General features: G+C 40.5%; 1 protein-coding gene across 2 annotated transcripts; it reads right to left on the bottom strand.

Moving 5' to 3' along the window:
• Positions 1 to 3,526: 3,526 nt before the first annotated feature.
• Slc35g1 (solute carrier family 35 member G1) lies at positions 3,527 to 11,117 on the bottom strand. Of its 2 annotated transcripts, none has more exons than XM_040272645.2 (3): positions 10,639 to 11,117; positions 6,508 to 6,616; positions 3,527 to 4,399 (listed from the first exon to the last, which is right to left on the bottom strand). In XM_040272645.2, the coding sequence occupies exons 1-3, from the start codon at positions 10,841 to 10,843 to the stop codon at positions 3,661 to 3,663; spliced, it is 1,053 nt and encodes a 350-aa protein (XP_040128579.1). In that variant the 5' UTR covers positions 10,844 to 11,117; the 3' UTR covers positions 3,527 to 3,660. The 2 variants fall into 2 exon arrangements, with proteins under 2 accessions (XP_040128579.1, XP_013217572.1); XM_013362118.4 differs by having other exon boundaries at positions 6,508 to 6,688; positions 10,639 to 11,113.

Here is an 11,117-nt window from a genome sequence, read left to right on the forward strand (position 1 = left end):
TCAAGGAAATCTTTCTTATCACTAGATTACTCTCAAGAAGCTAATTAATATTTGGGGGAACAGAGAAGAGGCCTGAAGAATCATCAGAGGGAAGAGAATAGTGCATGGGAAACACAGATAATCAGACCCATTACCCCACACAGAGCCAAGCACAACTCCCACAGAGAACTAGCCAACTGGTGACATGGCAACACCTATGCATAAACTAAAAGGAGCAGTGGCATGCAGCAGTTCTCCATGAGCCAACTGGTCAGGAAATAAAAGCTACCCAATAACAGAATTCTGTGCTTGGAGTCAAGTGGGTTTGCATTCTGACACGGTGAGGCTGTTCACCATACTCAGGGTAGACATCATTTTGAAGAGGAGAGTGAATGCTCAACACTACAGTATTAACCACAGTTCAGTACTCCATGTTTTTGTCCTTTTGGTCTACAAGTCTATGGCACTCACTTGTAGGATGGCTTAGGTGAGTACTGTATTTCTGTGTAACAAATGAGGAAAACAGGCCCAGGTACATTAAGTGAGTGCCTGATTGGAAAAAGACAAAATCACACTCAAGGCTTTACTCCTAATCCGGTGCTTTGACCACTGCTCCAAGGTGGATTATGTGGGTGAGAAGCTGGAGACAGTGGAACAAAGCTCTGGCAGAGCCACTGCCAGAGGCTGACAGACTTCACAAGGCAAATAACAGAAGGGGAGGAAAGCAGGGGAACCAGAGAGGGAGGACCCTACTGACAGATGTGGGAGTTGGTGGGAAGACTGGCATAAGTATCAAGTTTGTGTTGGGAGGAGGGAAATCAGGGTGGAGAAGTGGGAGCAAGGCCAGATGAATCACTTGGATGTGAGGTGGGCAGAAGGCACCACTGTGGTTTCATGAGAACCAGAGTAACAATCAAAGTGGGGCTTGGGGAGATTAATCTAGCCTGGACACAGGATCAGAGTGGAAGAGTTGAAAGCAGGCAACCCAATTAGGGCACTGTTGTGATAAATCAGGGCTGGGGTAAGTCTTAGACGATGATGGAAATGGCCAAGGAAATAATAAGGAAACAATGAATTCACAAGACAAAAATAAGATATCCCAGGATTTAGTAACAGATCAGCCATGAGAACAAAAAGTACAGAGTTTAAAACTGCTACAACCTCTGAGGGTCTAGAAAAATAAAGGGCTTATTAGAACAGAAAATTGGTGCCTTTATTTTAGAGATGTCGGAGTTGAAGTGACAGTGGAAGACGGACAGATAAACAACTTGAAATTTGAGATTAATGCCAGCTATATAGCTAAAGGTCAATCTTCTACAGAGAAGGACTTTTGAAGCACATGATGAAAAAGAGAAATGTTATTTTACATACAAAATTTTCTATAATCATGAAAACCAACATAGAGCTTTCTTTCATATTTTATTACTTTCATATGATTTTATTACTTATAAAAACAAGTTATGAAAAATATTTTCCTTTTAGAGATATAGAAACTACAATCTTTGCAAAAATATACACACCCATAATTGTTACAATACATAGCCTTGTATACACCTTGGACATTAGAAATGTTTAAGAATCATACCCTGTAAAAGTTGAGAGAAGAAATGTTTTCTTTAACTTTAGTCATATATGGTGTCATTCAAGTACTAAAGCCACACTGTTGAAATAAAACATGTCTCTAGAATATAGGTCCAAAGGGATTTAACTTTCAAGATCCTATAGATTCTTTTATTGTGCAAGGTAGAAAACTGGAATTAATCCATTTTAGGTAGCTCCAGGTGTGGTTCATTCTCCCTATATTTTTTTCATGAAACTAATGTTGGGGGAGGCCATGGAAACTCATCTTGGGCAGATCTCCTCTCTGTCACCTCTAATCTATGGAGCATGGTTCCTACATGATGATTTCTAAGATACTTCTGAGCTCAAAAATGCTCAGATTTTTTAATTATCCTCAGTACTTTCAAAATGATACTTTCACAAGTCTTAATTCCAATATTGCAAGTTAGGTAAAAGTTGATTGAGCTGACTTATCTAACGAGAGACTTCATTTAGCATTTGTCAGGTGAAAAGCATTAGTTAACTAGATATCCAAAAGCCTAAAGTTCCCTTTTGGAATTCCTGGAAAAGGTCTTTTCTCACCAAAGCATAAATCCCAGAAGTCAAATTCCTTACTTTGGAAGAACTATAATGAAAGGGTGGGAAAGAACCTTTAGCCTTTCTACTCAACAGCTTAAGATAATGATAGATGATGTATCAGACACAGTAAGCGTTGGAGGCCACTAAAGGTTCATGTGCATGTATTTCCTATATTGGGACTAACCTGCTACGCTTTCCTAGATACCCAATTCTTTCTTCAACTGGAAAATATTGGCCGGAAGATGCTCCAGATTAAAAAAAAAATGTATTCTTTGAATTCACAATGTATCGTGGTGCAGCTTGATAGTTAACATCATGCTGAAACACTAGAACTTACCAGTGATTTTTTTTCTATGTAAGAAACTATAAAAGTCAATGAACTGTGGGGTTCACAGATCATTACATTTAATGTATAGCATAAGCATTATTACATATAATCTCATAAAGGAAAAAAGACTAAGTTTAATAGTAGAACTGCATTTTTAAAAGTTACTTAACGTCTATAGTCCAAAGACAGTGATTCAGTAGGTAAGGGAGATACCTATTAGGATAAACCTAATGAAACTGAGTGTTTGTAAGTTAAAATAGTAAAATCTTGGCAATATTATACATTTCAACTTAATAAGATCCTGAGAAAATTTTATTTGGCATCACACTATAAATTCAAGGATAATTTATAGAAAAATCACATCTCAAGTGAGAAGAAAACACTTCAGGATAGAAGTGTGCACACTGATCATGCCAAGATTTTGCTCTTGTGATTTAAAGACTGGAAATCTTGGAATGTTAAAAAAAAAAAATAGTGCAGTGTCAAAAAAAATAAATAATGCAATGTCAAAAAACAAAAAAGAGGACAGAATTATAAAATGATATCTACAGTTGCTAATGCCACTGAAACAGAAAATTACTGACCAAATTTGGTCATTTAAAGACTTTTTAGAAGTTACATATAAAAACTCCACCATCAAAATGAAAAGGCACAAATGAGTTAAAAGTATGACTGGTAATCATTTATAAAATCCTCAAAAATAAGGCCAATTCATTTGATTATTAATACCAATAAGTAGGCACCTATACCAAACTTCAGCTTTGGCATCCTAAATGGAATTATGTTGCAAATGAATTGTTAACATAATACTAATGATAGCAGCATTATCAATAAGTTTCTTAGGCTCTACACAGCTAAAATAATTTCTAAAATTTCCCCACTCAAATCCCATCAGTACCAAAAATATGTTTAAAAATTATATATTATTAAGAGTCATAAAATTTTTTGCAGTTTTTCTTCAAATAATGAGCTCTCTTCTCATCAAGGCCACCTCAACAACAGCAAAAACAAAACAGAAAACTACCAAAAAATTTTGCTAGACTACCCAGGCTAGCTATTCTTAATTAAAGACATACCATATCCAAAAAATGGTACTTTATTTATGAAATTTATTAAATATAATCAATCAATAATTGCAAATTTCCAGGTGTGTGTGTGTATTTGAAATGGTTGATGGTGTACTTGAAAAAAATATCAATTTCAGCAATGATGCTTCATTTGGAACTCTGGAACCATCTACGAATGGCTGCTCCAGCACTACTGGCTACTACACAGAAAGCACCTCCCACTGTCCACCAGCTTGGTATGTCATTAAAGAAAACAATCTGAAAGATAAAAGCAAAGACCACATCCATTGTCTTCATTAGTGCTACGGGTCCTGCTTTTTCTATTTGAAGTGCTTTTGTCAGAAATACCTGACCCCCCAAACCGAAGAACCCAATGAGTATAAGAAATAGCCTGTCCAAGCCACAGTAAGGCAGACTCCATTCTCCTATTATAAAGAGGACGATGATGCTTTCAGCGAGGCCAAGTACGACATAATACCAAATGGTCAGAAAGTAGTCCACAGATTTTCCCATTTTTCTTAGGATAACTAGAGTCAATGCAGCAAACACGGCATGTCCGATTGCCGCAATCATTCCCTTAAGGTGGACTGAATAGCTTTCTTCCATCCCCGAAGTGTCGGAACCAAACAAAAATGGTGGTCTCACGATAAGGATCACTCCAGTGATTGTGAACAAGGTGAAAAAAGCATCCCAAAGGCTATACTTTTCCTTGAGAAATATCCAAGCAAATAGAGATGTAAACACTGGGCAGCTAAACGTGATAACTGTGGCATCTGCGAGGGACGTTGTCTGGAAAGCATAGTATATAAGGATCATGGCGGTAGAACCAAGGACTCCTCTGAGAATGAGGAAAATTCGATGATCTTTTGGACCTATAAACCCAGTTCTGTAAATTCAAATGAAGAAATGCATATTAAGTGAACTTGGTATTTGTTTTTCAAGCAAAATGTGTAAACATTTCAAAAGTACTAAATATCAAAAGGGAATAATAAATTAATCATAATATCTGCCACTGAATATTATATACCTTTAAAAATGTTTTCTAAATATAGCTAATGATATTAAGTGTTCACAGTACAAGCAAAAATAGCATACAAGAATCTCATAAACAATATAAATCAGTAAATATAGATATTATTTCCCCTAAGCATACATCTATAATTTTTTATGTTTGCAAAAAAGATAAAAAGGAAAATAGGTTGGATGTTAACAGTTATACCTTAGCAGGTAGACTCATAATTTCCCTTATTTTCTCCAAATTTTTTATGATGAAAATGTGTCATTTTTATAATAAATATAATTTCAAAATTTATTAGCACTGTAAAGGGAAATTTGATCCTAGCGAATGTGCATTCTCAATCTCATGAGTTTTTCTATAAAAGTTGAAGCAAAGTGAAAACTTACTTTAGCCACTGAATGTGAAACAACTTTTTGTTATCCTCATGACAAAAGAGTTAAAATACATTACAAAAGCATGTGTAGTGTTTGGATAATATCCGGACAACTCTGGATATTCGGAGTTAGAAATCAAAGAGTGGCCACCCTCAGCCCATATTTTGAAAAGCCAGGAGTTAGTATTCTGTGATAGTGAAACATAAAATGTGTCAAAACAGATTAGGGCCAAATATTTTAAGAAAACTCTTGTGACAATATTTTCATCCCAAAATGGAGAAGGTGGTTATGTTAGGCTCAGAGTTCTGTTGCCACCAGTACAAATTTCTTATCTTATCATCATTTATTTTCTAAAGTTATCAAGAATTGCACATATTCACACTGGAAATCCCGATAACATTAATCTTAGTAGATTTTCACTTTTGCAACAATTCCTCACTCAAGACATGGAGTGAAACTCTTCTAAGTGAACTGGCATCATGTTAGGAGACACAAGGAGACTTAGGTGGCAAATGGGTAAAGATTTTAATTTGGGGTTTAAGTATCTCATCCATAGACAGGGAGAGGCAGGCAGCCAGCTAATAGGGACCCACTGGCCTCTCTCCCAGGGTTCAAAGTACACTGGGGTGTGTGTAGGTTATAACAACCTGAGAAGGCATGATTTAACCCTGGGGAAAGTGGGGGATTCCACAGGGAAGGCAAGGAGGTATTGGCAGGGATGGAGGGATGTAGGGGGAACAGTGAGGGGACAATAAATATAGTGTTCATATACTGTTATGTTCTACATACACAAATCACTCTGACCTAGAATAAATCTTACTTGACTCTTGCAACCACCTTGCAGGGCGGAAGACAGAGTATCATTCCAAAGGAGGAAGCTGAATACGAAGGTAGCCAGAAAGACCTTGCTCAAGGTTATCCTTATCCTTATGGCTTTCTGGGGAAGACCTAAATCTTAAACTACTATGGCCTTGTGGCTACCCTGGTAAGAGAGCAGTCTGTTTCATTTAAAGAAACCTCTGAGGGCTGGGGATGTGGCTCAAGCAGAAGCGCGCTCGCCTGGCATGCGTGCGGCCCGGGTTCGATCCTCAGCACCACATACAAAACAAAGATGTTGTGTCTGCCGAAAAATTAAAAAATAAATATTAAAATTCTCTCTCTCTTTAAAAAAAGAAAGAAAGAAATTGGGTATCCAAATAAAATCTCTTTAAGGTTTAAAAAAAAAAATAAAGAAATCTCTGACTCTAGGAGACACCACTACTTCCTTACCTTTACTTTTTTTTTCTTCCAAATATTAGTGATGCCAATGGGAAGAAGGGAAGATGGTACAAGATAAGGGGAATTATATAGGAAAAGCTTTATTTTCAAAGCGGGGTGGTGGTGGTGAATGACTCTCTTTCCTCCTTTTGTGGACATGTGGTAAGCGCTTACAACAGCATCTTGTGTGGATAGATTCATGTGCCTTTTCACTTATCAGAGCTAAGGGGTATAGAAACTGGTAAATCTATGATAAAGCAGATACTGTAGAGAAAATAAGGCAGGTCAAAAGATAGACACACATTTATTAATAGCTTCTACTTTGCAGTTTTAAGAAATACTTACTTTCTGTATATTAAGCAAGGGATAATAACTAGCATTTGGAACACACATCGAAATGCACTAATTTCTACAGCATGGACGTCTTGCACTTTTTTAACAAATAAAGAGCCCACTGAGAAAAAGAAGGCAGACAATAATGTATAAAACAAGCCAAGTCCAGGACAGGGTGCTTTCTTCTTGGCTTCTGAAAAAGATTAAATTCTGGTTAGTCCTTGCTTCCAAGTGTACTTTTTTTTTTTTTAATCATTTGCACTTAAAAATTGAGAAAAATGGAACTGTGTCAATGGCTAACAGACTATAAATACTTCCTTCTAAGCACATCCATTCTTTGGACCTGTACCATTTCCCCCATCAATTATGAAGAACCCCTAGATAAGGGCAACAATTTAAACCATTTAAAAAATACTGTTTCACCCTATAAAATGGATTTCCTTTGGCTTACTGAAGAATCACCCTCTCTTACAAGTCACGAAGCAAAAAGCTTGCCAAGGCAGTGAGAGAAATCTTCAAGAAACACTTGTCAAGATGGAAGTGAAAAATACTTCCCCTCTCACTAGTGAACCTGGCTTTTTGAAGAAAGTGTTCTTTTCTGGAAAACAGTTAATAACAGGGTTATCTGATCATTTGTTGATTTGGTGAGCCTGTGAGCTCCTCCAGGGCTAGGATCTCAGCTATCCTGTCCCTGCCTGGCAGATGGAAGACCCTGAATAAATATTTGGTGAAATCAAAGAATCTGAGAGAACTTCACAAAAGACTTAAGAATCTAACGTGACTGGCAACGACATAAGATGGGAAGGTTCTCTGTTGTGGAATCCTGAACTGTAAATCATATATGTAACATGGTTCACGACTCATCTTTCCAGTTGAGGGCAGGGGCTGCAGGGTCCCCAGTGCCCTCTGACTCCCAGGAGTTTTGCAGAGACTCACTTCATCTAATCCTTATTTCTTGGCTTCATCTGAACCAGGAAACCTGTGCTTTCTCCAGAGCATCCAGTGTTCAATCTGCTAATGACAATCTGTGTTTAGCCCCTTCCTGTCTTAGTTTCCTGTCACAGGAGTAGAACCTGCTTTCACTGTCATTCCTTGGTCAATGAAAGCAAACAGAGCAGGGTAAGCGGAACACTCCCTAAAAGCCCACACACTGAGGACAAGAAATACAACTGACTGTTGTCAGTTAAGAGCACACTGAACATGATGAGTGTGTGAACACATGATGAGTGTGTGAACATGTACAAATGCTGGAAAACTAGGATTATCATTTCAATCTAGGAAGGTACAATGTGTTACTCAGCTATAGAACACTATTGCATAACAATGTTTTTTTTTTTTTAAATGTCCTTCTCAACATCCTCATGTCAGTTAGATACCTTTGCCCACAAGTGACTAAAAATCAAGACCAAAGTGTGATGTTGCAGTCCTTCCGGGGTCACTGTACAGCCTGACCTTTGTAGTCAAAGATACCCTTCTCATCAGAGACCTCCACTCTTCCTCTTCTGCACATCTGGAGAGACTGCTTTGAAGCTAGCAACCATCAACCCTTATAGGTGCCAGAACCTTCTATGTTCTATTCTGTCCCTACATGTTCAAATAGTGCAGAAGTGAACTGCATATGCCCACTCAGGCCACGAGAAGGAAGTTTTAGAGGACTTCCAAGTTAAGTACCACAAAAAGCATGCCTTGCCTGTGGTCAGCCTTGGAGTTTAACTTCTGAAATTTCAGAATTCAGATCCAAATAAAACAGTTTTTCTTAAAAGCAACCCAGCCCATAATACATAGAAACTGTACCCTCAGAACAGAGTGAGAAGGTCAAGGACAGAAAACATCTCCCTGCTCTATAATTCAAGGATGTCCTCCAACCTAAACTTGTCAATTTTTCTCCAGGAAAATTTCAGTTTAACATGATATTTAACTGTTTTAAAAGGTAATTTTACACCCTTGGCTCTGATGTTCTTTCCCTTTAAAACACATACACACTTTTTTTCTTTAAACCTATAAATACTTAAGGCTCATGTTTCCCGATTGGACAGGACAGATGTTAGAAGGCCTAGCTGAATCTGATTATCTGTTAATGAAGGTGAGGGATGAGGTGAGGAATGGGTATACTCAGGCAAACCTCAGTCTTTTACTGAATAATAATTTCAATTCTGTCAATGGAGATGAGCAACAGGGTGGGATAACCCAGAGAGGTGTGTGCTCATGTAATGTATTTCCACAAGCACATGGAACATATCCAATAATGTGGCAACCCTAAATAATTCAAATTAAGTAAGTGTAATTTCCCAAAGGAAACTGAAAATTTGCTCAGCTCTTTGAGCCTCTGCTTTAAACGGGTGATCACAAATCTGGTTGGGATTTAGAATCCCCTGAGTAACTTTAAAAAACTCAATTCCTAAGCCCCACCCCAGGCCCACTGAAACAGAACCTCTGGGGCTGTAAAAGCTCCATTATTTGAGGACCACTACTGGTCAACAGAACTCACTCCTTCCAGGAAGACACAAGGCCCAGTACTAAGCCAACTTCTCCCTTCTTCAGCCTAAGATCTACATTATTCCTGAAGAAAGCAAAAAGATCTCTTAGGACAGCTATACACTGTCTGTTAGGGTCATGCAAGAATGTAAGAAAAATGGGTAAGAATTCTAACCTGAACTTGAATACCAACATTGTTAAGATAACTACTTAGATAGAGTCTAAAAAGGAGACTGTCAAAAAGTTCCATGACAACAGTATAGTGGTTTAAAGTACTTTTTCCGGCAATCTTCTTTTCAGATTGTTATCTGATTGCCTTACAATAACTATTACTAAGTCTTATTGTTAGGAATTTTCTTTGAAGTTAAAAGACACCACAAGATTCTTAGGTGTGCTCAACACAGGTTTGTCATTTTGCCATGTGCTAAGTATTCCTTGTTAATTCACAAAGAGGAAATGTTCATGACTTTGCAAGGATTGACTTAGGATTTATGACTTTTAGCCACTGGCTGATAAGGTGAGAAACTGACCTCTTCAAGAGCTGCACACTGACCAATTTGAGGTAACCTGGCTCTAGAGATACCAGTGCTTGTATAAATGACCAAAAATCAGACAAGTTTCTATGAGCACTTAAGGAAGAAATGGAGCAAGAATCATCTTTCAGGGCTTGTCTCTCTAAATTGGGTAAAGTGCATACAGTGAGGAGGTAAAATTGAGGCAAAATTAAGATAAAGGAGGTAAAATTAAGAGACATAGAAATCCCAGGTCACGTTTAAGGGAGGAGATCCAGGAGATCTGGTGATGCAAACATTATAACTTGGTCTTAAAAGGAGACCTCACTATGTTTCCTTCTAGGAAGCTGTGCCAATGGAAAGGGCCTTTGGCAAGCTGAGATCCTAAAGCTGGTGCTGCTCAGACCTGCAGTGTTTCACACAGACAGACCTTAGAAGAAAAACAAAAACAAAACAAACAAACAAACAAAACCCTCACCAAACCCTCACTTTCCTTCTTTGTCAGAGACCAAGGGTTGTCACAGGGTAGAGGGGGTTGGGGTGCGGAAGGGGTTTCCTGTCTTTGAGGACTAGGTAATCCTTAACAGGGAGTTTTGCATAAGTTGCTAAAAAGCTCTCCTATTCTCCAAAGGTTAAGCACCAATGGTCCTACTCAACTTTGCCTTTCCAAGAGTCTAAGATTCTGGGACAAACACTTTTTTGGAGCAGACATGCTTTTCAACTTCCTCTTCGAGGGGTCGGGTTTAGGACCGAGATAAGTTTTTGAGGGTCAGCTTTCTTCTGACCTCGGCCTTGGCCTCTCTCGCTAACCTCCCACCTTCAACTTCCTCGGGGAGGGCACAACAAACAGCAATCTGACTCCAAGGTCCTGCCAGCAACACTAATTACAGGAGGAGCCTTAGAATCCGCAAAGGGTTGCGAACACAATCAGAAACTTTCTCCAGTCTTGGCGCCGGCGAGGGCACGAAGGGGCTTGTGCTTTGCAGCCCCCCAGGTGACAGCTCGACGGTCTTCCCGGGCGCAGGGCGGAATGCTGAGGGAGGCGCGGTGGTCACTGTACCCGGTCTGCGGAGACCCCAGCCCCAGCCCGCCCGCCCCCGCCCGTCCCCGCCCGGCCCCCAGGTGAGACCCGCGCCCGGGCCGCACGCGCACTCACCGGGCTCCGCGCTAGAGCAGCACGGCGAGGATCTGCAGAGCCAGCATCTGCCGCCTCCGGGTGCCCCGGCTGCCTCGGCGTCCGCAGGCTCCTCGCTGGCGTTCGAAGGCGCGGGGTCGGTCAGCTGCAGCCCAGACTCCAGGAGCTCGGCAGGCTCCTCGGCAGGCTCCCCGGCGCGCTCCTGGGCGCTCTCTTGGGGCCCCATCTCGTGGCCCACGCTCTCCCGGCGGCCGGCGCGCCGTCTGGCGCCGACAGCAGCGGCTCGGCTGCCTTGTTCTTCCGGCCGGCGGTGGCGCTCCTGCGCATGCGCGCGCGCCCTCCCCTGCTCCCTTGGGACGGCGCTTCTGTCCTCCGCCGCCCTCTTGAGTGCTTCTCCCCTAGCTTCTTGCCCAGGGGCAGATCCGCCGCCTCCCTGGTGGGGCTGCGGTCAGGCTAGACGGGCCAGCGGCTTGGGACCATCCTTCCCAGGGCACACTGGT

This window comes from Ictidomys tridecemlineatus, chromosome 1 (genome assembly GCF_052094955.1).
Source record: "Ictidomys tridecemlineatus isolate mIctTri1 chromosome 1, mIctTri1.hap1, whole genome shotgun sequence".
Taxonomy (NCBI): Eukaryota; Metazoa; Chordata; class Mammalia; order Rodentia; family Sciuridae; genus Ictidomys; species Ictidomys tridecemlineatus.

Coding starts and splice junctions, on each gene's coding strand:
- Slc35g1 (XM_013362118.4), bottom strand. CDS start 10,843: ATGGGGCCCCAAGAGAGCGCCCAGGAGCGCGCCGGGGAGCCTGCCGAG. Junction 6,689..10,638: donor CTGCTCTAGCGCGGAGCCCG/GTGAGTGCGCGT, acceptor AATCTTTTTCAG/AAGCCAAGAAGAAAGCACCC. Junction 4,400..6,507: donor CCTTGCTTAATATACAGAAA/GTAAGTATTTCT, acceptor TTGAATTTACAG/AACTGGGTTTATAGGTCCAA.